The sequence below is a fragment of the Tyto alba genome, unplaced genomic scaffold (genome assembly GCF_018691265.1).
Source record: "Tyto alba isolate M040663 unplaced genomic scaffold, T.alba_DEE_v4.0 Super-Scaffold_14, whole genome shotgun sequence".
Lineage (NCBI taxonomy): Eukaryota > Metazoa > Chordata > Aves > Strigiformes > Tytonidae > Tyto > Tyto alba.
In genome coordinates, this window is record NW_024881276.1 from 10,117,199 (window position 1) to 10,144,897 (window position 27,699).

Genomic DNA, 27,699 nt, shown 5'->3' on the forward strand with positions numbered 1-27,699 from the left:
CCCCGCCCCCCTCCCCTCCCCAACCCCGCGCTGTTCCTACCCGCGCCCCCCCCCCCACCCCCGCCATGCCGAACATCGTGCTGTTCAGCGGCAGCTCCCACCACGACCTGTCCCAGCGGGTGGCGGACCGCCTGGGGCTGGAGCTGGGCAAGGTGGTCACCAAGAAGTTCAGCAACCAGGAGACCAGGTGCGTGGGGAAGGGCGGGGCGGGGCGGGCTGCTGCGCTCTTTCCCCTCCACCCCCCGCCCCGTCCCGTTCCCGGCCAGCCCCCCGCCCGCCGCCGGCAGAAGGGGCCTTGCGGAGCGCTCGCTTGGGCTGAGCCAGCCCGGGAGCCCTCCCGCCGGCGCCTCCCTCGGCCCCCGGCCGGGCGAAGCGCGTCCCCCCTGCGGGCTGAGGGTGCTGGTTGCCGCCGGCAGCGCCGGCATCATCCCACCGCTCGCAGAGAGCTAATCCAGGGGTTGGTCAGCTCGATCAATCACCTTGCTGTGGTGATTTACCCTGTGTCGCGCGGCCTTGTGAGCGGGTCCGTATGTGAGGCGTAGAAGAACAAGGTGGTGATGAGGGATTAGATGCTTGAAAAAGAGCCCGGGTCAAACTGCGCTTCAGAATGCCTTGTGCATGGTCTTGTCTTTGCATCAGTTCCCAGCTGTGCGTGTGGCGGACCAGTTACAGCCCCTTTATGGCCCCTCTCCTTATTCTGAGACGATTGGCACTGCATGAGGGTAATACGGTCGTTACCATGGCCTTGGTTTCCTACTGAAAATGCTGGTGTGTTAGGTTCCTGGCCAGACAAATGTGGAAAGTGACCCAGATAATGGTTCAAAAAATCCTGCATCAAATCGTGGGGACAGCTTGCTTACCTTGACCCTCTGAGAAAATGCTTGCCAGTGCCTTTTCTACCAATATTGTCTCTCTTTACTAGTTTGTCATCTTAGCTTCCTGGTCCACCTATTTTATTTATTTATTTTTAGTGAAAAATTTTAAATTGAGGTGACAGCTCTGTGCTCATCCCATGAGCTGCTAAGGCTGTGCAGCTGCTTTTCTGTAAAGGTGTATTAGACTCAGCTGCCAGCTGCTTCTGATAACACAAGTTCCTGACTGGAAGTAGCTGGCTAGTCTCTGAGGTTATTGTATGTTTATTTTTGTCTGTTCTTGTTCTGAATCTCCTGAACAAGCGTGTTTTCATTGCTTCCTTTGAAAGATTAACATGGTGTATTCTAAAATTGCTCTCACAAAGCTTGCCCTTCTATTCTGTCTACATTTTTGCATTCTCAGTTTAATTGCTCTTGCTCTAGTTATGCTCACTGGCATTACTATAAACCCTCTTCCATTGGTGTTTATGCAACCTCGTGTTTGCACACTCTAATTCTTCTATTCATCCCTGATTAAATGAAGATTTAAATCTTCTCTCAAGTCTTTCCAGCCCCATACTCATTTTATTGCTCTTTGATCTCTTTTCTGCATGATAAAACGTAATTTGTGTATTTTGTTGCATGACTTTCTTGCTAACTTACATCTAATTTTTTAATGTTTGTTTTCCAAAGACACATATCTTTACTTCTGCTCTTTTCTATGTTTTAAGCAGGGATTAATTGATTTAGATTTCATCCAAGGTAGAACTTTATCTCCAAAGTTTGCATATTTATTTTATGAGGTAAGTTAATTAAATTCTAGGCTTCAGGATACAATAATCTATAGTCTATCATTCCACCTGTTTTTCCAGGTGTGCAATATTGGCCTCTGCCATTAAACAAGTAAGTACTGGTGACTGCAGCATGTCAGTGGTTTGGATAAACTAGTAGTGTCAGTTTATTTCCTTAGTTAAGTTAGGGATGTAGTGTGCTATAGACACGAGGAATGTATCTAATCTTAAACATTATTTCTGGTTGCTTCTGTTGCAACACTGCAAGGCTGATACTGTCTTTTTCTTTCTTTTTTCCTGAATTTCAAATACCTTGGCACTTTAATCCTTATGTGTTTGGTTTTGTTTTGTTTCGTTACGACTTCATACTTTTGAGATTCTAAAATGAAACTCTTGTTTCCCCTTGAGCAAGTACAGGTGTACCCACTATATAATGTTGTAAGTGGATAATCTTTTCAGTATGCTTAGCAACTTATTTCAGGATGTTCACCTTCCGGTTTTGTAGACCGATGTTCTCAAAAACAGCAATAATAAGAACAATAGTAGAATTCCTCAACAATGTATTTGAAATTAAACTATAGCTAAAGTTGATATTTATGCTGCAGTGGTCCTTTCCTGAGGCATATGGATTTTCAGTATGACTGTATAGCAAAGTTTCTTTGTGTGTGTGTATGTAAGAAAAAATGTATTTCTTCCTCTATAAAGATAAACCAGCACAGTCTTTTTTTTTTTTTTTTGTTGAGTTTTTAAATTTATAAACAAGTATATTGGCATTACAAACTACATTTGCAGTATTGCAGAATACTAGAACCTGATAGTTACAATACTCAACCTTAAACTTTCCCAATGGCACTGGGGCAAACCACTGTGCAAACAGATAAGCCTGGGCCTGTGGGTCAACAAACTCTTCTTTTGTCAGATCTGTTAAGTTAGCAAGTTGCAGAGAAGATTCACCTTTTGTTAAAAACTGTTTTGCTGTTTGCTTCATTCTTTTAACTGTAAATTATGTGTAAATTGATAAATGTGTGCAGCCCCAGGCTTAAATTGTTGTCAAAGGGTCCTATCTGGAAACCCTTTCCTTGAGAACTGCAGTTAGTCTGGCTTGCAAAACATAGTGGAGGGAAGAAATATTAAATATTTTGCATAATATTTCAGCTCAAACAGGCTTTAGGTCTCATCCCCAATCCTTAGCAGATGTAAGTAGGTTTGAGGAACTAAAGCTGCATAACCTCTGCTTAGCCAGGGATGGGACCGCCACTGACAAGCACTGTGGCTAAATGGGCATATATGTTCCCAACTTCAGCACATTTAAAATGGGAAAGGCTTCACTTTTTAATTTAGACTGAGACTAGGATGTCTAACAATATCTCAGTTCTCTTCTAATTTAGGTATTTAGTATTCTTGCAGGTCTGTAACTGAAAATGTAATGTCTGTGCTAGAGGAAGTGAGGAAAATTGCTGATAGACTGGACCACCACCCCATTTTTTTTTTTCTTCCTTTCATCTAAACTGTATGGAGATGCTTTTGTCTGACTGCCAAGGTCAAGCGACCCTAACTAAAGCAGCGAGAGAGCTCTTCTATAATATCTGGTTGTGGAAGATAACTGTTTAGTATTCAAAGCTTGCATGTCAATCAAGTGCCAGCTACAGTAGGAGTTTGGGTGACACCACCTTCTCACTTATCTGGCAAAATATTAGGGCTGCAGTGAGGGCTCAGTCAGTTTATCTTCTTCAAACCCCACAAGCAACTTCATCAGCAGAGTTTGGCAGGTTAGAGAAAAAATAAAGAAATGGAAGTCCTTAAACAGACATGGCTGTTGTAGCCTGATCATCATGTAACTGTCAGACATGTAACAGAAGTACACAGATACTAAACATGCTGAAGTTTTTTTGCAAAATTGTCTCTCAATACACCAAGATGGCATTTAATTATAGTTGATCCACTATTAAATCCCAGTGCAGGTATTTTTGGCAAGTCAGCTGCTAAAAAAAATACTGTTGAATGTACATCTTAACATATATTACAAGAAAATATATTTAATTATGTTTGCTTCTCTAAAGATTACTTATTTTAACTCTGTCCTTGAAATACTCAGAATGGAGAAACTGGTGACATAGATGGCATCCACTTGCACACATCTCTCCCAGCGGAAGAAGTTGGTGCTTCCACCCACCCCTGTGTTCTTCCTTCCTTATTCCTGCCAGATTCATTGGCTGAAGTGAGTCGTCTTGTAGCTCTTAACAGATCCATGAAGGAAATTGAAGTCCTGCCTGACACATGGGAATTTGGGGGCTGCCTACCTGCAGCCTTATTTAGCTGCTGAAGCTGGCTTGTTTCAGTAACATTGACTTAAGTGTATGCTGTTTAGCTTTTGCAGAGGAAAATAGAGGTTGACTACCAAGAAACATTGTCTGATGTATGGTAAAAGCTGTGTTGTTGATATGAGGACCATGTGTTTGTAAGTAAATAAGTAAAACTGGTATCTTGAACTGAAATTTAATCTTGGAAGGTAGGAAGAAATAGCTGATGTTTTCTTGGAGAATTCTTACAAGGATGGATTTGAGTCTACTTTGCACAAAGTCAGGTAATGAAGAGAGTTTGTTCTAGGAAGTAAATAACTGAAAAAAGCAGGAACAAACCTGGAAACTTTTATATCTAAGCTGTATATCTGAGATGCACAATTTAGTGCTGGGCTTTAACATTTCCCCTCATCTCCCCTTCAGCATCCTCCAACTCTCCTACTGCAGTTATCTTAGATGAGATGTGACCTTGCTACATCCCCTCTACCCCAGTTCCGTTGGGTTCAGCTGCTGTGGGGGCCATGAGCTGTATCACCCTCACTAGGTAGATGGTTAAGGTGCTTGCAGGCACCTAATTGTGGAGTAAGCAAGCTCAGGTCATAAACTGATGTTAAATTAGTTGAAGGCAGTAGAGATTAGGGACATACTGGGATGTGAAGTGTCTCTTCATACAGCCCAGCTGCTGGGTGAATGATTTGCAACCAGGGTTGTGCTCTGCCTGTGGCAGCAGAGATGTCTGTCTCTCTCACTCCCTGCTCGTTTACACTGTTGTGAGCAAGGGGAGGCTTTTACCAGCTTGGTTGAATAAGATAAAAATTGCTTCTGAACTGCACGTTGTACGTGTTTTGTTTATATAGGAAATTGAAGATGCAGCAAATATGGCCATTTATCACATTGTTCATGGCTCTGAATCAAAAAAGGCCCAAAAATGCGTCAAAGGTTTTGGTTTGAGACTTCTACTTTATTGATCTTGCTGTATACAATGTACTTTTTGTCTTTAAGTAGATGCTAAATGTTTTAAGTTTAAAACCAAAAAACTACCTGTCTGAATAATGGCTGACGATCTCACGTGTCCTTAGCTGCAGAGTTTGGTACTCAGCCTTTGAAGACTCTGCACATGCTCAGGCTTGTTAGACCTTTGTTTCCAAACTTCTGAGAGTTCCTTTTGGACTGCACATGGCTCAACTCAGAGCTGCTCAAGTGAAGGTGTTTTCCTCTTGCGGCGGCAGGCAGTGTGCCAGAGCATATGGTAAGAAGATACTTCCCGTCTTGTGGTGTTTACCATGCCAGTGCCCACCCTTAGGTTGGGGCAGTTGTCAATGAAGATCTAGTTGGTGGTTGGTCTTGGAGCTATTAATTAAAGTGGAAGAGCCTGGTGTTGAGAGGAGACCATGGGTGCCAGGAGATATGGGATACATATAGGTTTAAAACCAACTCTGGTGGTTTTCTTGTTTGTTTGTTGCTTTGGGCTTTGCTTTTACCTACTTTGTTCTATAACATCATGGCAGACGAAATACTTGCCCAATAAGTTGGAGGTCTTCCATTAAAAGACTTTACTCTGCAAAACGTACTCTCAAAGGTAAGAGGTCAAACACACCCCTCTGCTTAGTGCTTTCCATTGGCTGGGTTTCAATGAATTGCAAATTCAGCATGTGGATTTTTTTGATCACTTCTGGGATATTGATTCTTTTTGCACACTGTATGAGGACTTTAGACCTTAAATTTTGGCCTCTTCTCTTGTTATCAAAAGTGCCTGAAGTATACATCTACTTTATTGACTTCTAAATTGCTGGAGAAATCTTACAACTTGTAAGCATGGCTAGAAACTTAGTCTCTTGTAATTACTTAAAAAGGTTCATAGTGCCCTTTTAGTTGCATGATTTGAACAGGATCCTAGTTATGAATTTACATTATTTGCCACTTTAGTCTAGCTCTGCATTCTTATTCCCCTCCTTCCCCACAACTATTTTTTTTTTTGTTAGTATGTACAAATTTAAAACTCCCAATGCTATAAGTTCTGTTGCAAGTATACTATAAATCTTTCTCAGTTCAGCCTGCTGTTACTCCTGATTTTGAGTTTTGCCTGCTGGATGCTTCAGCCATTGAAATATGTTTGTAATGTAGGTTGTTTTTTGAGCCTTATCCTTAATTCATGGTAAATATCCTATCCACCTTTCTACTTAAATTGAACTTTCAAATCAGCCTTTGCAAGTTGAAGGCAAATACCAACACTCAAATTTATCTTTCATCATGTCCTGTTTTATGTGTATCCCAGCTAGAGCCTTGTGCTTGTAGATTCCAAACAACTTGCCCAAGGTTACTTTTGTGGGCTATTAATTTCTTCAGTTTTTACTTTAAAACACAATTATGTGGTGTCAGGGTTTTTAATGTACAGGTTCTGTTGACTCTTCTTGAATGAGAAGTTTATTTAAACTGTTACCAAATAGCTGAATTTGATTAAATTGCATAAAACAAACAGAGCCGGTAATCTTGAGGCAAGAGCTTGTTCTTGTGTCCTTCCTCTGTGTTCTCTCTATGTGAAATTGTTTAAATAACCCCCTAACAGTTAATTAGGTCATGATATAGAGGGTCTACCTGGGATTTAGTAACAATGTTGATAAGGTAACTCACAAAGTTTGACTGCTGTTAGCTTAGTGGTCTTGAATACATATTTGAAGTATGATACTTCAGATATCTGATACTATAGTTTATAGTCTCTTATAGTTTGTCTGTTTATAGCTAAATGTGTAGAAGAAAAAAAAGGAAACAAAACATGCACACAAGAAAAAAAACAAACAAGCCCCAAAGAAACAAAAAACCCCAAACTGCCATACCACACCACTTCCCCATCCTCTCTTCCCCCAGAAAAACAAATCACCACAAAAAAAAAAAAAAAACAAAAAAACAAAAAAAAAAACCCAAAAACAAAAAACAAACAAACAAACAAAAAAAAAAAAAAAAAAAACAAAACAAAAAAAAAAAAACACACACCCAAAATAACCCAGTGTGGTTAGTACAGGCAATGTCTGATGGAATACTTGCAACACAGTGACTGGTTATCTTTTATTCTGCTACTTAATGAAGGTAAAATAAGCGCCTGTGTATCTGTTGGTTGAGTCTACACAATGCTTCTCAATATCAGTCTTTGCAGAGGCAGACAATAAGAGGTACTGGTCTGTTGCACAGCTGACTGCAGTTGATTGGCAGAAGATCTTTGTGCAATAATTATGTTATGCTAATCTCTGGCACATTTAGCTGGGTTACTCCTGAGTGCTATGCAAGTATTAATTTAAGCTTTAGTTTAGTTTATTTTAGTCTGTACATAACTTCTGTGTCCACTAGAAAAGGCATTTCTATATACATATACACTTACATTGATGCTTCTGTGTGCCAAATAAGTATGTCATTATGGTCCGAAAAACATAACCAAAAATTTTTCAATTGCACTAAGAGAGAGAAAGTAGCATTTTCACTTTCTAAGTTGTTTTCAAGATGAAAAAGTTATTGATAGACTAAGGTAATTGAAAAGATAGCAGTTAATGGTGATGGAAGAAGCATTACTTCAGGTCCCTTGTATTAACCAAATCTATATTTATCCCAAAGTATATTCCCTGACCTTCTGAAACCTGTTATTTCTTAGAGGTGTGTATAGAAATTACTGCGCTTTAAAGGAGCGAAACAACTCAGAATGTGGTAATTCAGTATTCTTTGTGTATATAATGAATCATGTATTTTTTTCATTTGGCAAAGCTTTTCCCTGTTGCATAATGTGTCTGTGAAACTAGTGGTTACACTTTTTTTTTTTTCCTAGGTAGTAAAATCTTTTTTTTGCCTTCCTTTGTAGCTCAAATAACATTCCGCCCTGAAAATTGATGATGCTTTCTTAGGTTTTTTTCCTACTTTCTTCTCCTTTGTAATGGCTCCTAGGTTAATTTCCAGAACTGGAGTGTAACTTCACAGCCTTGGGTTGAAAGAGGTGCCATAGAGCTTTTGCATGTGGTTGTCTTTAGACCTATTCCAAAGGTGTGGTATGTGACACTTGTTCTTAATCAGGTCTATGTAAGTGCTGAGTCAAGTGACAATTATGATTTTTCAGAGTCCTCATAATAACTGTGAATCTATAACTGACTGCTGTGTCCATAAGCGAAAGGGTAGATAGTTTACTCAGAGCTGGATTTGTATGTTCAGAAGCAATGACAGTCGTCTTGATTTATTTATTTATTGCTTTTGTTTGTTGCTCTGGGAAGTAGAACTCTGATATTCCAACACCAGAACTGTTTTTAGTAGGGCTTCTGATTAAGCCTGACTGGCTCTTACAATTATGGAATATACTTAGTGTTTTGCTGAATGTATGTTGACTAAAACTTTTTCATCTCCAAAAAGGAAAACAAGCTAAGAAAATATTTTGATCAAGACAGTTTTTTGATCAACAAAATAGGGCTGTTCAGAGAAACTTGGACAGGAAAGTAACAGTTTTATGACCCAAAAACTGTGTCTTGGTGCCATGATGAAAGCCTCCAAAAGGTTTCCAGGATGAACACTGACATATCTGCAGTTGACACTGTCCTTGGCCAACTCAGTCCTTCTGAGATCCTTGTGTTTACTAGATGTTTTGCTCTCTTTTGGCCTTAAGAAATCCTGCTAGTAGCATCCTTGGGCAAAAAATGTATTCAGTTAAGGAGAAAAATTAGGACAGGATCTTTTTAGAGCTTGTTTGGGACTGCAAAGGAGTTGAATAGGAGAGCTGAAAGCATGGACTCGACTATCTTGATGGTAATAAATCAAATGTTTGCATATCATTAAGATGTTTTTAAGCAGTAAATTCCTTTCTGTGTTTTATAGCTGCAGAAAGCTAATGGGTCTTGCACAGCACCCTGGAAGCTGATAAATTTAAGTTGTTCAGACTGTGTTTGACTAGAATGAGCCTCAGTGTTGAAGGTACCCATCAGAGAAATTACTCACATCTGGGCCATTTGGATGGTTTCTAGCTAGAAGCTTTTGCTTATTTGTGTGTTGGTAATGATGCAACCTTTTAAATAAGGGCCTAAGATATTTTAGCATTGAATAATTAAGACTAACTTAGTAGAGCATGGGTTTGAAACATCCAATCACCTCATTATTTAGAAAGTATGTATGTATGTTTTATGTTGTGTATGAATTCAGGGAAGAAATGAAGGTTAGTCTGCTGGTTTTATGTGTAAGTTTTGGAGTAACAGGTGCAAAAAGTTAGTGTGGTTAACAGTAGATTTCTCTTGCTTGGTTCTAGAATGGAAGAAGAATCCATGCTCTACTGATTTGTTTTAATTTTTCTGTTTATTTGTAAACTCCCTTTAGTTTTTGAAATCTGTGGTGTGATCAGTGCCAGAATTCACCTTGAAATCTGTGAAAGAATAAAATAATACAGATACTATCATGTATGTAAGCACAGTTGGAGCAAATAAAACTAACATAACGTGACAGTTGTTGAGTTATGGCGAGCTGTTGGTGAGCAGCCATCTTAGCTTTTATCTAAGATTTTATCTTTTTAAGAAAACACTTGGACATCATAGTGTAAATTTTAACCAGTCTTCTGTTGGGGATTTGGTTTGAGTCTTCTCTCTTCTAAAATGCAGTAGTTTCTCAAATTTACTAACATCTTAATTATCACAGAAAAATAATTACCATTTTTAAGGAGATATTTTGGTGCAGGTTATATTAAATGCTCTAAATTTGGATCTGTTGTTTCTGTACTTACGTACATTTAAATTGTCATCTTATTCTGTGTCCTTGACATATCCCAATATACGAACTAAAAAGAAAATCATTATCAAACTGAATAACAATGTGACCTGCATCAGTATTATAGCCATAATTATATGTTGGTTGGTGCTGACCTTAAAAAGACCATATTTAGGCTGAAGCAAATTTTAGACTGACTTATAGATTTTTTTTTTTTTTTTTTTATCAAGGGGACCGTTAACAAAATTGCTGAAAAAAATATCATCTTACCTAAATGGGTATAAACCTATGAAGGCTTATTAAAACTTGTTTTTTTTCTGTTCTTTAATAATGCTTTTCCAGTAATTCAAGTGTTTAAATGGTCATGTCTTGCTCTTTCAGTGTAGAGATTGGGGAAAGTGTGAGAGGAGAAGATGTATATATCATCCAGAGTGGCTGTGGAGAAATAAATGACAACTTGATGGAACTGCTCATCATGATCAATGCTTGCAAGATTGCATCATCCTCCAGAGTGACTGCTGTAATTCCGTGTTTTCCATATGCCAGGCAAGATAAGAAAGACAAGGTAGGTAAGAACTAATATTGGAAGACTTTTTTCAGTTTGTTCACTTGACATTTTTGGAGAGAAAACATACTTTTCTAAACACTTAAGTGATTTGAAGGATTTGCTTTTTTGCATCCTTTTTTAGTAAAACATTCCATTATATCATCTATGGGTGAATGAAGTGAAACAATTATTTTTTGCTTGTGTTTTGATAATTGACACACATTCAGCTTGAAAAAGTAGGCACATCCTATGTGTGTGGTATATTGCAGAGTACTCTGTTAGCAAACCTCACCTTATGGGACTGTTTTTCCTGCTTTTTCTAGCTGCCTTTTTTTTTCCCCTTCTTCATATAGTTGGGTTTTACCCTATATGATTAAACAGAGAGCCAAATGGGAGGAACTGATTAAATCTGCAATGCATAACAGTAATTAATAAAACCATTATTTTATTCTGCAAGGCAGATGAAAGGAGTTTTTATATCTGTAATATTAATTTTTACTGATGCAGACAAATAATTTTGTGGAAACTCCATAAATACTCTTCTGATCTTAGTGCCATTTTCTGCCATAAGTGATGAACATACCAGTTCATCCAGGTTGATAACACAGTAACAAACTCTGTGGCAGTTGAATTTGAGATTAAAAAGCACAGAACTAAGCTTTCCTGTCTTTACTATAGATACAAAAGTACTCATAATATGTTACATGGATGTTATTGTTACCTAAATTTACTTGAAAAGAACTAACAAGCATAAATTAATTTGGTTTATAAGATTGGATTGCAGTGGTTGTCTTTTTGGAAAATTGCTCCTCTCCAATTCTTCCCATAAATGGACTGCCCCGTCCCTTTCACTTTTGGCATCAAGCAAGCCGTGGTGAAAGCCTTCTGTTCTTTACATTCTTTTATATAAAACATAACAGGACTGAGAAGTAATGCAGAAGCTAAAAATAATAGCAGATACAGCAAAATATGTAATGCTCAGTCTGTGATGTTTAAGAACTACAGAAGAGTTACTTTCTAGTTAGGTGCAAGCTCTCTAACACCATGCTAATATCAAGATCCACTTGTTATACTTCCAAAAATTGAATTCAGGAGTTAGATAGTAGCTCCCTATTCTTTGCCTACATCTTTTGGAACTTTGTTTTTGCTGTTTTGTGTTGAATAATTCTCTGCCTCAATCAGGAAAGCTGAAATACTTTTTATCAAAATAGCTTGAAAGAGAGGTGGTAAACATTTTGTTGAAAGGGAAGGAAAGCATCTCACTATGTTTTGATTTCCAAATTTATATTGGAAGGTTCTGCTGGACCACCCTGTAAGTTCTTGGTATGGGAGAAGGATGAGTATGTCCCAAGTTTTCCACACATCTAGATTATGACTTGTCAAAGGTACTCAAAATCCATGTGGAAGACTTTCAAGAGGCACTTAAGATCCACAGTGTGGTGGCCCAGCATGCCACCCAGGTCTTTTGGAAATGCCATCTGAAGATGGATAGCCTAGGAAAGTGATTTTGCTTAACAGAGACTTTGAGCATTGTTCCAGAGTGTTCTCTGGATGTCACTGAGTTCTGCAATTCTAGGCAAGCCATTTTTTTTTCCTTTTTTTTAGCCTCTGTTTTGCAATTGAGAAAATGTTTGCTGTCTTTGGAAATTAACCTTGGTAGTTGACCTCCATGTTGCAAAATAAGCTATAATATAGCTGTCAACATTGGGCAGCTTATTGACAGGGAGATCTTTCCTCCTGATGTTGGATTGCATCACATCACTTGGTCTTTGACCCATGTTGAGTGCACAATCTTTGTGTGCTGACTGAAGTGTCAGTAAAATGCCAGCCATTTTCTTCCTATTATACACAGATTTTTCTCTCTGAAAGATACTGCTGTAGTTTGCTTGACTATGAACTGAACCAGTATAATCTTCACTAGTTGGATGCTGTTTTCTGGTTTGAATTGAAGTTGTTGACTTTAATCCATAAAGAACTAAATAGATGGAGGCCTTGCTGCTTGAAATAACGCTGTATTCTTCATGCCTCAGTTGCAGTTATCACTGAGAACAATGGAAGTGCTCTTGATTTATTTAAGGAAAGGGCCTTGAAGTAAAAACACGTTCTGAACAAGGCCTGTATAATCGACTCTGAAAATTTTAGCATTAAACCTGGACTAGCTTTTAATGAGAAACAGAGGTTAAAAAAAAGGCTTGCTGAGAATTGTAGAAAAGTTGGTAAATCAGTTTAAATACAATTAAGCGTTGTCACAAACTAGAATACTTCTGATACACAAGCTAGCTAATTTAAAATTAGCTCAGGTGTATCTGTGCTTTGGCCATACACATTTGTCGGATGCTGCAGAGATGCCTTTGAGAAGTTAGAAGTAGAGTGACAGGTGAGTTTGGTATTCTACAGCTCATGTAACTTTGTTTTTTTGATTTGTAGAAGGGGTCCGTGGAGCGTTGGGTAGGTATCCTTTTTTTTTTTTTAATCTAACGCTACGCATTTCCATTAATATGGCCTTAAGGGGTGAAACCTACTAGGTTACATTATGTATAACTGGGAGCATTTTCAGTTTCACTTCTTGATTTCAGTTGTGTTTCACCTAGGCCATGACAGTAATCCTGTGGACCAATTTTCTGCTAGAAAACTCCTAGTTTCCAGTTCAAAATTTATCTGGACATTCATGATAATGGCTGTCAGTTTCTGAAGCTTGAAAGCACGTCTCACTTTTGAAATGATAAAATTAAGTAATACATTAGCGAACATTCAATATCCATGCACTTCACAACTGGCTTTCTTGGAAGTGAAAGTTCCAGTTATAAATCCTTGTGTTTTCTTGGATTTTTTTTTTGTTCAATATGCATGTGATGCATTTTGAGCAAGATAATATAATAAGATGCTTAAAGACAACAGAGCTTTAATCTCGATGGACAACTTTTACTTTCAGCTATGTGTCCTTTGCATAGTTACTCTTGTGAGGTTTTTTATATTAGCTTTGTGGATTCCCCTTGCCCCTGGGAATTTTAAGTATTGTGAAAAAATTTATAATGCATCATAAAGGAAGAAATCATATAACTTAGTGTACGTAAGTGGGGGATTAGTTTAGGAACTAAACTGGGTGATTTTTTACAATTTAGTTTCTGTACATAATGTAATGTTGTGTTTCACACTAATAATTCTGAAATTAATCTCAAATTGTGTCAACAAATGGAACAATGAATACTATGAATCTTTGTTCTTGCCTCTTTGATCAGAAGCAAAGCTTACAAACCCCAAGATAAAGAAAACCTTGAGTTCTGATCAACCTTTGTCATCCAAGTTTCTGAATAATGAGGCCAGGTTATCTGAGGTTCCCATGAATATACTTCCTTTGATTTTAAAATAATCTTCAATTTGGATCGTATTGTAGCACAAAACTTACTTTCTATGCAAGCAATCAAAACCTAAATCCTTTTGAACATGTTATGTATGTTTTCTTTTAATGCACAATTTTGTGTAAAGGAAACTGTCAGCTAGCTGCAAACTTCGTTTGTCTTAATCTCCTGTTAGCCCATTCTTAAGAAACAGGTATTGGTGTCTGGCTATCTTTCCTTCCAAGACCCTCTGTCCACCAACACGTAGGCAATCTGTGATGTGTGCATGTCTGCTAAAACAAGTTACCTAGTGGTAAAATCTTCAAGTTCTTCCTTCTGGGAAGGCAGTCTGCAAGGCCAGCAGCTGAAAGAAGTACCAACTGGTAACGTATACGTTAGTATTTGATGCAGGAAAGTATTTTTGGTTTTGTTTTGTGTTTTTTCTGGTTTTTTTTTTTGGTGATGGTGATACTCATGATATTGTTACATGAGACAAGTTAAGTGGTATACACATTGAACAGAAATGGAAAAAAGTGAAAGAAAAATTTAGTATGCCAGATGGAGTGGAAATGGCAAACTATTTTCTGGGAAGAATGTAATTTGCCTTTAGCAGCTAGCCTGAACTAGTTGCTTGTTTCTACCAGAGAGGGATAGTCCTGGTTTACCATCTTTTCCCTTCTCTTCCATTTGAGCTGCTTCATCTGGCTGTTGTGGGTCCAGGGGAGAAAGCTTCTGGTTTCAGCATGGCTTGTTAGTCCAGTTTAGCTGTGGCATCAAACAAGATCTTTGTAAAGAGTTGATAGGAGAACATTGTGGTAGAGTCAAAAGAGTAGAAACTAAATCTTTGTTTTATTAGGTGTTGTCAGATTTCAGAACATTCTGAAGCCCAGCTTAAGGATGTTAGTTTGTACTGCTAAAATGAGCTGAAGTGATCAGGAATTAGAATGGCATGAACCAAAAGTTTACTACTAGTAATAGAAGTAACCAGAAAGCTTAGGCTGACTTGAACCTTACAGAACTGAACTTAAATGAGGAGCAACATAGTCCTCAGTAACTGGAAAATCATCAGTGCTAATAACAAACTCTCATGGAAGCTATATACATCTCAGTTGCAGAGATGTAGGCAAGTGCTAGATGTTGCATATATTTTCTATCTTACCAATATCAAATGGTGGTGATGCTCTGTGAAACACAAAACCCAGAAGGAATGGTTTCAAAATTAAGAATTTCTGTAATTATGGTAATAAACTTGATCCAGCCATAAGAAAGACTGCAATATCTGTTTATTTTCTGGAAGTATGTCATCAATCTGCAGGTTAAAACAGATAAATACCGTTTCCACCTAAATTAGCAAAAGTTTTGGGGAAAATACTAGCTCCTTGATGTGACACAGACAGGGAAGCATCCAGGTTAAATTAGCAGTGGTTCAGCTTATTTTAGGTTATACCCTTGAGCATCAGTGGAAGGAAAGCAGAAATACTCTAATTGTGTGTGTGGGATGGATGGAAAAGGGGTTCTTAGGAGGCTAAATGAGGCTGGCTGATAGAGGTATAGTAGGAGAATACTGTGCCAGCAAAACCCAGAGTCTGTCAGTGAGATGGAACCTCTGAATTGCAGTTCTGCCTTCACGCTAATGTTATTGCCAGCCATTAGCCTTAAAGATTGACAGGAAGAAGACAGAAGGTTTTGTTTAGTATTTGTTAGAGAAAGCTGTCTAGGGTGACATAGCTTTTTTCAGAGTTTAAAAAGAATCTGAAAAAACTTTGCAGTTGCTCAAAGTGAGGTACCCAACAGTGATGATTTTCCATCTTTTTTGTTCTGCGTCGTCATCACTTTTAAAGTTCTTGACATTGGTATTAACTTTGCTAATTAGCTTTTTGCTTTTCTTTTGTTCTTTCCACTTCTCAAAGCTGTGGTTTTTTTATCCCTCCTGTCCCTTTTGGGAATTCTAGACTCCTAATTGCATCCAATAATTAAGCCTGAATTGGCAAAAAAGAATATATAAATAGGTCAGGGTAGAAAACCCCTACTAACATGGACCTGTTAAAAGCTTTACTGTATCATGAAGAAATGCTCGATACTTTGTTATAAAGCAGTGTTTTCAAAAGTTGGGTTCTCTGTGCCTTCAGTCTTCATTTTTGGTGATGTTTCTTATAATGGGATGATTGCTTAAGTCGAATGTTAATGTAGCATAGTGACTTAGAGAAATGGAGATTGTCTTTCTGCTATAGAAAATCTAACTGAAAGTTTTAAATAAAAGAATTGAAAAATTATATCCCTTATTTTATCTGCTTGGTAGTCTAATTATTACAAAGCATTATTAGGCAGACTGTGCAAGCTGATTTAGATATTCCTAAATGTTTTGCTGAGTTTCAAAACCCTAGTAGCAAGATTAGCAATTGGCAGGCTAATTTGGCTAAAGTTCTGGAGCTCTTCCCATCTAGATTCCAAATATTCTAAAGGAAAAAAAAAAAAAATCAAAAGAAGCTGATTCTCTGACTCCATGCATCTAGTCAAAATCTTTTAAAAATTGTGCTTTATTCCTCAGAGTCGTGCTCCAATCTCTGCAAAACTTGTTGCCAACATGCTGTCAGTTGCAGGGGCTGACCACATCATCACCATGGACCTGCATGCTTCTCAGATCCAGGTAACTGTCAGTTCTTACTAACTGTGGCTAGGGACTCTACTGAATCAATGTGAAAGGCTAATATTAATTCTTGGGGTTTTTTCCCTCATTGTTTTGAAAGGCTATGTTCAGAAGTATAATTGTGAGGGTTCAGAGAAAGTCTCACTACCTGTTTCTAATTAAATTCCTTTTTGAATGAGACCAGCCTTGATTTTATGTTCTGCAGTCACTTTGAATACTTGTACGTTGGAGTCTTCAGTGGGATTTGCCAAGCTTAGTGTAGGAGTTCCCAGAAGATAAAATGTACTGGTTTGGGGCAAATTCTCTTAATCTTGGCCTGGTCAGAGATTATAGTATTGCCCTAGATAGTTCCTTTGTTACAGCTGAGGGGAAAATATTCTCTTAAGAGAAGTGGGAATGGAGGCTGGCAACCCTTAGTTGGCTTCATGCTGAATCCAGCAAATGAGAAAACTTTTTCCTCAGACACAGAGCAGACATCGTTTGTCATTCTCATGTGTACCTCTTTTCAAGATACCTTGTTTTTTCTAGAAAATACCTTCTCTTCCAGTTCTGGTATTCTGCTTAGTCAGAATTTCCTGTTATGATAGATGGCTGTCATACAAATTAAAAGCACTCTCATTTGTGGTCTAGCATAGATTTCTTGTTGGTACAACTTGCACAAAAAGAAAGATTCCATTTCTGCTCAAGTAATGCTAACTTGAATCTTCCCCATATTGAAATACTACTGTTCATGTCAAGCAGTTAAAATTTATGGAAGTTGAGTATTACTCACTGGATTTTTGAGAGCTTTTCACAAGCATGAATTTACTTGGGTGCCTGAAGATGATCTTTTCTGATTTCCATATCATTTGAGAACAGCTGTTCTTTATTTCACTACTCTTGGGTGAGATTTTGAGACCTTGATATTTGTCTAACTTCTGCTGCATTTGATAGTTATATCACAGGGCAGAATTAGGCCATTGTTAAATAGTAATTAAAGTTCTAACATACATGAAAAGCAAAGGCTTGATTCTTTCCCTGTGTTTTTGTTCCAGGTAAAACATAAACATACATTCATGAAAATCTTTTTCTCTTTCGGACTAGGGTTTCTTTGACATTCCGGTAGATAACCTGTATGCAGAACCTGCAGTGCTGCAGTGGATTAAAGAAAACATTTTGGAGTGGAGAAACTGTATCATAGTCTCACCTGATGCAGGTGGTGCAAAAAGGTACTATACAAGCTGAAAACTTTGTTTTCCATACAGTTAGTGGTTAATGAGCTAGTTTGTCTAGTCTACTTTTCTCCTCTAAGAATTGAGCAAGATACAGGATACATGACTGAATCCATCTGCATGGTAAAAACAGAACAACTAGTTCTTCCAATGTTGTTCATGCTTGAAAACATCAAGGAGCTTTCTATACTCTAAAGAAAATCTTTTTCTTTCTCCCTGGATATGGCCTGATTAGCTGAATCCCTCCATGGGAGGGAAGAAATTTTTCCTGCTGCTTGCTTCTTTAGTCCAGTTGCTGCACTTCTTCCTGCTTCACTCTGGAATTGCCTAAGTTTTCCTTCTCTGTCAGAGCATATGGCCTATCCCCACTGTACCTGCTGGCATTTAGGTAAGAGTTTGGTTGAGTCATGATTTTTTTTTTCTTTAAATTATTGCATTTCAGCTGTAAACCTAGACACGGAGTTATGTGCTGTCAATACTAGAAAAGGAGTGAGGTTTTGTTTTGAATGTCAAAAGGTAAAAATAGAAGAGTTAATTCACTGGTGTCTGTCTTCATTTGCAGCATGTGAATTTACTCATTTAGCAGACTATCTCTTATTTCATATCTATTAAGTATAAACTAATGCAAAAGTTCAGAAGCATACTGGCTGGTGAGGTGATAAAGCATGCTGTTGAGGCCAAATGCTTATTCTCGAGTTTTATTGGTCATGCTGCTGCTACAGAAGTGGGTACAAGGACAAATGAAGTAGGAATCCTGTAAGCCCATAGTTATTTAAATGTTTGGAATGGCGTATGGGGAAAAAATGTGAAAGGCTGTCATAATTCTGTTTTAATTGGAGTGCTTGGGTCTGTGAGTGTTCATGTTCTATTAATAGAACAGGGAAATAAGACTGGTTAGAACTCCATAATTGTTCCTGTTTAGATTAGTCAAGTTAAAGATGTGAAGAATATGGACCATAGAAAGCATTCTAAAGTTTAGATGATTCAGACAATTCAATTTGGTTATTCCTATCTGGATGCTGTTGTTTTCTCAACTGTTTTTAGTGGAGTTTTTTTAAACAAAATACATCTTTTCTATCTTCTGACTCAAATTCTAAGTAATTTTCCCACTACCAAATATTTGTTGATCATAAGAGTTTATTTTTTGAGGACCACTCTCATTGTATTTAACATAGTCTGTCTTCGGTACCTTTCTGTTGTAATGCAACCAAGTAGTTGCTGATGAAGTAGGAGAGGATGTTGCTTTCAGTAAATTCACAGCTTCTCTTTCACCTTCAGTAATGTCATGTAAAGAAAATGGCCTTTCCATTTAAAGCATCTAGATCCTCAAAATAATACTTGAGTTAATGAAGAATTAATAGAATATGAAGAAAGTTTGTCTTAAATCAAATATGTAAGCATTGAAGAAATTTTTAAAAAAAGTGTTCTTGCACTCATTTAAAATATCTGAATTCTTTTTTTGTTTCTTAGTATTTGCTTGGTTTTTTCCAGCCTATTAGATTTTGTGACTGAAGTAAGGCATTGCAAATTCTATTGATATCTTATTGCCTTGGAGATATTGAGATTTGCTATGAAGTTACACTACTGGTCACAAAAAATGACAAAACTTTTGGGGTTTTTGTTTATCACCCAGTTGTTCAAATACAGTAACTAACAACTCCTTAATACTTCAGTGGTAAAGAAACAAAACTGTATTCTCTAACTGTGCATGTTAATAACCTTGTTAACAACGTTCTAAAAAGACAGGCTACAAGGTTGCACCAGCATAGAAAAAGCATAGTATTGTTTATTCCTGTATCTTTATACCTACCAGCTCTGGTATATTGAAAAAGCTGAAAAAGGCAATCTGAAGTCTGTAACAAATTATGTTTGTTATTGGAGGTTTGTCTGGTCCCCAGAGGTCACCCTAAATAATTTCAAAAGATCTTTGTCAAGCAGCTGTACTGCTAAGGGAATTACTAATAAAGTAAGCTACTTGATTACTAGTCAAGTACTGCTGAAAGAATTAATAATCTCTAACTTGTTTGGTTTTTCCTCTTGGTTTGGTTTCACATTCCTGCAACAGTATTTTCAGTTAGGTTGTTAAAGTGCATGCTGCTCTAGGCTTAGAATTGAAGCTACCTCTACCTTAAATTATCTAGTGTGACTAGGTATTGCAGCAGCTTAAAAGATTGTGAATAGCTGAAATGTTTTCAAAGCTAGGCACTTAATGACGAGATAACCAAAGTCAATTTAATTAAAAAATTGTTTTCTGAACTGTAGCTTAAGTATTTATTAGCAGTGAATTAAGATTGTTTCTAACCCGTCTCATTAGTTGCAAAAGTTTGTGCTGTGGTAATTTTAAAGCCAGGGAGAAAACCCAATGTTTTACAACACATACAGATGTATGGCTCTTATTAAAAAAAGTTCTCTAAATGTGGTGTATTTCTTCCTGTAACTTAGGGTTACTTCAATTGCTGACAGACTGAATGTGGAATTTGCTCTCATTCATAAGGAAAGAAAGAAGGCAAATGAAGTGGACAGAATGGTCTTGGTTGGTGATGTGAAAGACAGAGTAGCAATTCTTGTTGATGACATGGCTGACACATGTGGCACAATATGTCATGCAGCAGACAAGTAAGTATTATTATGAACTGGCCCACTCTCTTGCTGTACAGTAACTTGCAGATAGCAGATGAACACAGTTGCTGTGTCCTGCATGCTTATAACCCAACCTGACATCTGTAGCGTGAAGCCACTCTGATCCTTGAGTCTTTAGGTCAGTCCTGTGATCAAGCTGTGTTCTTTAGAAAATGGAATTGAGAAAATATTTACAGAAATGTATTATCTCTAGTTAGAAGCAGGACAGTATAAATAAAGAGTCATATAACTTGGAAGGAACTCAGGCCATCTAGTTCATTTTTCAGTTGAAAAGCACAAATGACAAAATCATTCTCTTCTTAAACATCATCATGGAGCCTTTCCACTCTCCTTAGGCAATCTTTCACAAAGCTTTACTAGATTCAACATTGGAAAGTATTTCCTCTGCAATGTTCAATGCTTGTTTAATATTAATCTTCACTGTTCATCTTCAGATTAAAACTGCTTGTCCTTTTCATCCAGGGAGGTGAGAATAAGTTTTCCTGTCTTATGTCTGCAAGTTAGTTGAACAGTGTTCTCATTGCCCTCTAGAATAAGTAATTTCAGTTTCTTCAGTCTTTCTGCATGGTTTCTAGACTTCTGCTCTGTTGTTGGTGCCCTCTGGATTCTTTCCAGTTGGTCCACTTCTTGAAGTGGAGTCTGTGAATGGAGACCCACTATCTTAACTGAGGCCCTAGCAGTGATAAGTAGAAAGGATTACTTTAGGGATTTCCAGCTGTCTTTATGCTGGTACATTTCAGTGTAGTAGTAGGGTTTTTTCCACAGAAGTTGGCATGATTGTCTGCACTAAACTTTAATATCTGTAGCCTTTAAAAAAAAAAATTGCTGATTCCTGAAATGATTCTTGTTCATTCTGTAGCTTCACAATATGTATGGCAGTCACCCTAGCTTCAAAATAATCTTGACCAATTGAAGAAATGGACTGAAATTTATGAAGAACAAATGTGAAGTATTACAGTTGAGCAAGAATAGACTGAAATGCTCCTGTCTGTTCACTCATATCCAAACATGTGGTACCAGCTTTAGTTTGGGAAGTCAAGGGCTGCAGTCTAAACTTGAGCAGAGTCCTGAGGTTTTAAATCTTCCATTCAAAGATCTTGATACTGTTTCTAGTAAAGCCCACCTAATATGACTGTAAGTAGTTCACTGAGAAGGAACTACTGAGGAGCAAGACACAGGAATGTTTTAAATTGATGTTGCTGAAAATTTACTGTAGCATTGTTACTCTTGAATGTAATCCTTTCTAAAGCTAGTATGTCTTAATTGAAAGTATTTTGAATTTATATTACTGTCGAATATATTTGTAGGCACTATGAGAGTATCAGATAGTCTTGCATCCAAAACGGGGCTGTGTGGTATTTTCTGCCTGACTCTGAATCACAGAATCATTTAGGTTGGAAAGGACCTTAAAGATCAAAGTCTACCCCTTAACCTACAACTGCCAAGTCTTCCACTAAGCCATATCCCTAAAAGCCACCATCTACATGTCTTTTAAACACCTTCAGGGATAGTAACTCAACCACTTCCCTGGACAGCCTGTTCCAATGCTTGACAACCCTTCTGGTGAAGAAACTTTTCACAATATCCAATCTAAACATCCCATGGTACAACTTGAGGCCATTTCTTCTCATCCTATCACTTCTTACTTGGAAGAAGAGATTGACAACCACCTTGCTGCAACCTCATTTCAGATAGCTGTGGAGAGCAATAATGTGTCTCAACCTTCTGTTCTCCTGGCTAAACACCCCCAGTTCCCTCAGCCGCTTCTCATACAAATCGTGTTCTAGACCCTTCACCAGCTTCGTTGCCCTTCTTTAGACATGTTGCAGCACCTCGATGTCTGTTTTATAGTGAGGGGCCCAAACTGAACGTGATATTTGAGGTGCAGCCTCACCAGTGCCAAGTACAGGAGGATGATCGCTTCCCTAGTCCTGCTGGCCACGCTGCTTCTGATGCAAGCCAGGATGCTGTTGGCCACCTTGGCACACTGCTGGCTCATACTCAGCCAGCTGTTGACCAACACCCGTGGGTCCTTTTCCACCTGGCAGCTTTCCAGACACTCTTCCTCAAGCCTGCAGTGTTGAGTGAGATTGTTGTGACTCAAGTGCAGGACCTGGCACTGAGCCTTGTTGAACCTCAACCAATTGACCTTGGCCCACTTGTCCAGCCTGTCCAGATCCCTCTGTAGAGCCTTCCTACCCTCAAGCAGATCAACACTCCTTCCCAACTTGGCACTGTCAACTGCAAACTTACTGAGGGTGCACTTGATCCTGTCATCCAAATTGTTGATAAATATCTTAAACAGAACTGGCCCCAATACTGAGCCCTGGGAAACTCCACCTGTGACTGGCTGCCAACTGGGTTTAACTCCATTCACCACAACAACTTGGGATCAGCCATCCAGCCAGTTTTTTACCTAGTGAAGAGAACACCTGTCCAAGCCATGAGCAGCCAGTTTTCCCAGGAGAATGCTATGGGAAACTCAGAGCAACAAGGTGAAGCTTAAGTGAGCTGGACATTACTGTTAGTGGTTTGAGGTAAAGATCATCTTGTGAGTTCACAGGCTTTCGTTGCAGGCTTGCTGTTTGCAACTAGATAAAAAGGTTGTCAAAAACTTGTGGTAAATGGATTCATATAGTCTTGTGTTTCTTCTTTTCACCTTGTTGGAAATTTGATGGAATTTTAGAAAGAGAAGTGCAGTTGGTGCTATCTGCATACTAATCTGCATCTTGATCCCAAAGCGCACTTTTAGGCTGTGCTGTTTGCAGATCAAAATCACAAATTGCCTAGCCAATGTTTGTGTTTTTTTCTTTTATACTTCTGCACATAAAGGAAGTTAATTGCTGTCAAAAAGGAGGCCTTTATTTTTTTCATGTTATGAAAGAAGCACTTCTTTATGTTCAGTAGATTTCTATAGAGCAAATTCTAAAACTATCAGAAACTTTCAATGTATTTGAAACGTTCACTAAGAAAGATGCTTTTGTTTGAGTGATGTTGCCTTATATCATATTCTTGGCATGAAGTAGTGTTTTTCATTTATGCCAAATCTAGGTGAGAAGTACCTTGTGCTTAGACTTGCCCACCAGAATACTTTCTAGGCCTCTATCTCATCTAGGCCTCTCTCATCAACCTAGATGCATATCAAGCAGATGAACTAAGAAATATATTTTCAGATATAGCAGATCAACTTGTTTAAGTACAAACCTAAGTATATACCCTTGGTGCACACTCACCCTGTTATAGTGCATCTTCCTTATAGGTTGCAGGTATTAAATGTAATGCTGAGAATGACCAGAAAACTTTGATTCTGAGTCATTCAAAATGAGATCTTTCTGTGTGTTTTATCTTCCTATCTTACTGTGCTTATGCTATGATCTGATAAAATCCATTCTTCAGGGCCTCTGTAAGACTAGAAAAGCTGCTAGGACATAGCTGAGCATCTGGAGGCAGAGAAGCCAGTCAAAACTGAATTAAGAGATTCTGACTCATTCACAAAGTGTTCTAGTTCTTTGATTTATACTTTTTTTTTTTTCCTCCTGTGCTGCATCACTTCTCTGTGTGCTTGGATGGACAGCATGTCTTCCCACAACCTTGCAGTAAGCTAGGCTTTTAATCATTAACATTTCTTCTTCATCAGCAACTCTTTCCAAGCAGCAGAACTGTTTGAATTTCAAATGAAAATAAAGGAGGACAATAATGGAGGTGCAAAAGAGTTGTGAATACTGCAATCCAATCCAACCTATTTCATTTTTGACTGATTAAGATAGAAAACTTATACTGGAATTCAGTTGTATGTTTTGCTGATATGGTCAGGACTGCAGCATTTTAGATTAGTATTACTGCTACTGATAAGAAATTTTTAATTAATTAGCAGTTATTTATTATTTTTTTGTGAGACTTCCATATAACCTGAACATTTTAAAATTCTCTGAATTATTTTGTAGATATTTGTCTCTTCCTGTATCTTCCAGGAAGAATTTGTGTGTAAAATATATTTTAGAGATTTGTATCTGGCTTCATCTGTAGCCGTGTATGTAGACATGCATCACAGCATACTTTTCCTTTTTCTACAGGTTAGTATCTGCTGGAGCTACTAAAGTTTATGCTATTCTTACTCATGGCATCTTTTCTGGTCCTGCTATTTCTCGGATTAATAATGCATCGTTTGAGGCCGTTGTGGTAACTAATACAATTCCCCAAGAAGAAAAAATGAAACACTGCCCAAAAATTCAGGTATGGTGATGTGTTTGTCATCTGTTTAAACTCTGTATTTGTGTTTTACTGTTCACTGATGCTCTAATTTGTGCCTTGAGAGGAAAATAATATCCTAAAATACATTGTTTGCAGAACATCTGGCTAAAACATGCCAAAGAACTGTTTTAAGGCGATTCAGACAGTACAATGAAGTACTGCAAAATATATGGATTGAGTATGCCTGATTTGAGAGTGGGAAATGTAAAATTGGCTGGGTGGGGGTTTTTGTTTTTAATCAATATTAATCATACAATATTTGTATGTAGGATCTTATGTTATTGTGGATGCCACAGAAACATTAGATTACTTTTTTTTTGAAAATACACTCATGAAAATGATCAAAATAGAAATGACATGTTTCTTTTCAAAAACCAAACTGAAAATACAAAGCTGACTTATGTCAGTAGCTTTTTACATGAGGTTGTTCTGGGAAGTCATGTGTCTCTCTTGGAGATTTTCCTTAGTACAGAGTGGAGGAAAGCATAAAAGATTTTCTTCATTGCACCATTGTATTTCTAAAAAGCTTAAGTTTTATTTGGTATTTATTGAAACAAGGCGAGCACTTAAATGATATACTTCCCTTTAACTATGTGTGGCAAGTGGACACTGCCATCTGATGGCTAGAATAGTTTCTTTTTGACAACATGCCTTGTGCTGGAAGTCTTCAGCAGTATGTCTCAGCAATTTTATTCAGTGCTTTTTTTACTCAGTTTTTGAGTTTGTACTTTTGTATTAATGCAGTTCTTATATATATATATTAACTACTTAATGATTTAATGTTATTTTAATTCTTAGGTGAGAGCGCACAATGGTAAATGATGTTTGTTTATATAAGTGGTATAGTTTGTTCTTGTCATCTCATAAAATTTATCATCTTGATTTTTTTTTTTTCTTTCAGTTTATTGACATTTCTATGATCCTGGCTGAGGCAATTCGAAGAACACACAATGGTGAATCTGTGTCTTACCTGTTCAGCCATGTCCCCTTGTAACTGCAGATTACATCGCATGTTGCAAAGGTCCTTCATCTAGCACTGTTATTTTTAACAATGCATTTCAACCATAAGAAATTAGTATCATTGTACAATTCCAGAGATTGTATGTTTAATTATTTTATTTGTCTTGTAATTACCATTAGTTCTTTGTAAATGGGCAATGAATCTGTCTTGCAGAAACTTCATGAATTCCCTTGAGAGTCTGGAAGTTTTGAGGGTTGTGTACGTTCACTTTTATGTGCCTGCTTCACTTTCTGCTAAACTGCTGCTTTGGATCTGTTTTTCTCTATAGAACTTCATGGGATGTATGTGTAAGATCACTTTCTGTGTTAAGCTAAATGCTGCAGGCTTTGGTATCTTGTATCTATTCATCTGTCAGGCAAGCAGCTGTTGGGTTTTGTTTTGTTATTTTGAGGAACTTTTGACACATCCATACTATTAACTGTTTCATAAACTTTGTATTCTTTTTTTCCACAAGGTGTCTGCTGTTTTCTTCTGTAAAAATCCCATTACATTAAATAGTTTGCTTAACATCTATTCTGTGCAGTCAGTCTTCAGTTACAAGATTAATGTTTCAGTGTACCTGTGATTCATTTCATGTGTTTCAATAGTAAGAACCAACCTTTAATAATGAGCAGCTTGGTTTAATTTTTTTCCCCATAGTTTTTTACGTTCCTTCATTGTGATCGTATGAATCATTTCATAGCAGTTTTCTTGTGCTTTACTGTGCAGCCAATGAACTATGATAGACTAACTAGTCTCAAGTAATTTAACATTAGAAAAAAAAAATAATTATGAAAACAGTTTTGCCTCTTATGCTGAGAAGGCTTATGGTTAAGTACTGGTAATACAGTCAATAATGGATTCTGGGAGAAAAAAAAAACAAATCTAGTACTGTAATTTTAGGTCTTTGAATCCTTCTATGGAATGTTCTCTATCTTCCTTCTAGAAAGAAAGAGTTTGTGTGTAGTAAGATAGTGTTCCTGCACCTACATCATGGTTTCCTACCTGAAATTGCACTTGTTAATTACAAAAGCATTTACCGTGCTTTAGAGATGCTTCTTTACTGTGGAGCTGCATAAAAAAAATAGCCTTATTTCATCCTACCTTTCTTATTCTGGGATATATTTATAATGGTAAAATGCTGTATTATAAAATGGATTTTCCATTCCATTATAGACAGTCTTCAGAAAGAGAATTATTTTGGTTTCTCTGAGAATTAATGTATTTTGTCTTTATAATTTTTTCCATTAACATTCTAGTTCTTCTCTAGGTTTCCTTTTCCTATATGAAAATGAGTAAAACAATTTCACCTGTACTGCTTTGAGCAATGAATACAGAAATAGAGTATGTAAGATATTGTGATGAGAATTCAGTTCAGCCGCTAGGTCTCAGGAATTTCTCATTACAGTTGAATTTTTTAAAAACAATATAATACAATGGAAATGAATTTACATTATTTGGCAAAGAAATTTTTTTGAAGTAAGATTATTTAACCTATTGTCTTGAAAATATTACTTAACAGTTAAGTTGTTCAACCCAAGTCTGTGGCCACATAATTATGCAGTCTAGACTATACTACTACATAAAAGTTATACAATACTTCTAATGCACATATCAATTCAGTGGTTTTGTAGATCAGATCTTTGTTGCAAACAAAATTCTGGATTGTTTGCCTTTACTGTGCACAAGTATTATAAATAAATCTTGAAAATTGCTTCTGCCCAGACATTGCTTGTGGTTTTATTATTTTGACACACTTTTTTTTTTTTAAGATCATGCCCTGCACAGGTCAAATACGCAAGGATGTAGATGTTGATTCTCATGCAAACCTTGCTCATAAATCATGTTCCAGCTGTCCTGGACATAAGGATGAACTGTTAATCATACCAGCCTGGTACACATCTCTATAATAAGACCATCTTTCTCCTTCTTTTTATGGCCTGACAGAAAGGACACAATGTTTAAATTTTGTTGTGAGTTTGAGTTAACACTTTATGAGCAGCTGAAGGTCTTATTTCTCAGATTGTTGTAAGCAAACCCACTCAACTGTATTTAACAGGATGAGATGAGGGAAAGAGCAGCAGGAAAACACAGAATTGAGCTTACTGTGTCTGCTGCCTTTTGCAAACTTGAAATGCTTACGAGGCCTTATAGGTGAATTCCAACAGCTCTGTAGAAACCCCATTGCTCTTGACAGAATTAAAAGGCGTGGAAACAGAAGATTGTGAGGTGTTTAGTGTTTAATGAGCTACAGTCCCCAGTCCATGCTGGGATTCTGGTCTGAAGATCAGATGATAGTTTTGCCTGGTGGGAAACTTTCTTCTCTCAGCACCGTTATTTTGAAATAAAGGAAAAAGCACCATGTTGCATAGCAGAAGTGTAGAGGTTCTAGCTCATATTTGCCT

General features: G+C 37.4%; 1 protein-coding gene across 2 annotated transcripts; it reads left to right on the forward strand.

Moving 5' to 3' along the window:
• On the forward strand, positions 1–27,020 carry PRPS2 (phosphoribosyl pyrophosphate synthetase 2). Of its 2 annotated transcripts, XM_032986954.2 has the most exons (8): positions 1–187; positions 10,042–10,225; positions 12,635–12,655; positions 16,094–16,192; positions 17,276–17,400; positions 19,846–20,019; positions 24,117–24,276; positions 25,196–27,020. In XM_032986954.2, the coding sequence occupies exons 1-8, from the start codon at positions 66–68 to the stop codon at positions 25,286–25,288; spliced, it is 978 nt and encodes a 325-aa protein (XP_032842845.2). In that variant the 5' UTR covers positions 1–65; the 3' UTR covers positions 25,289–27,020. The 2 variants fall into 2 exon arrangements, with proteins under 2 accessions (XP_032842845.2, XP_032842846.2); XM_032986955.2 differs by lacking the exon at positions 12,635–12,655 and having other exon boundaries at positions 3–187.
• Positions 27,021–27,699: the final 679 nt, after the last annotated feature.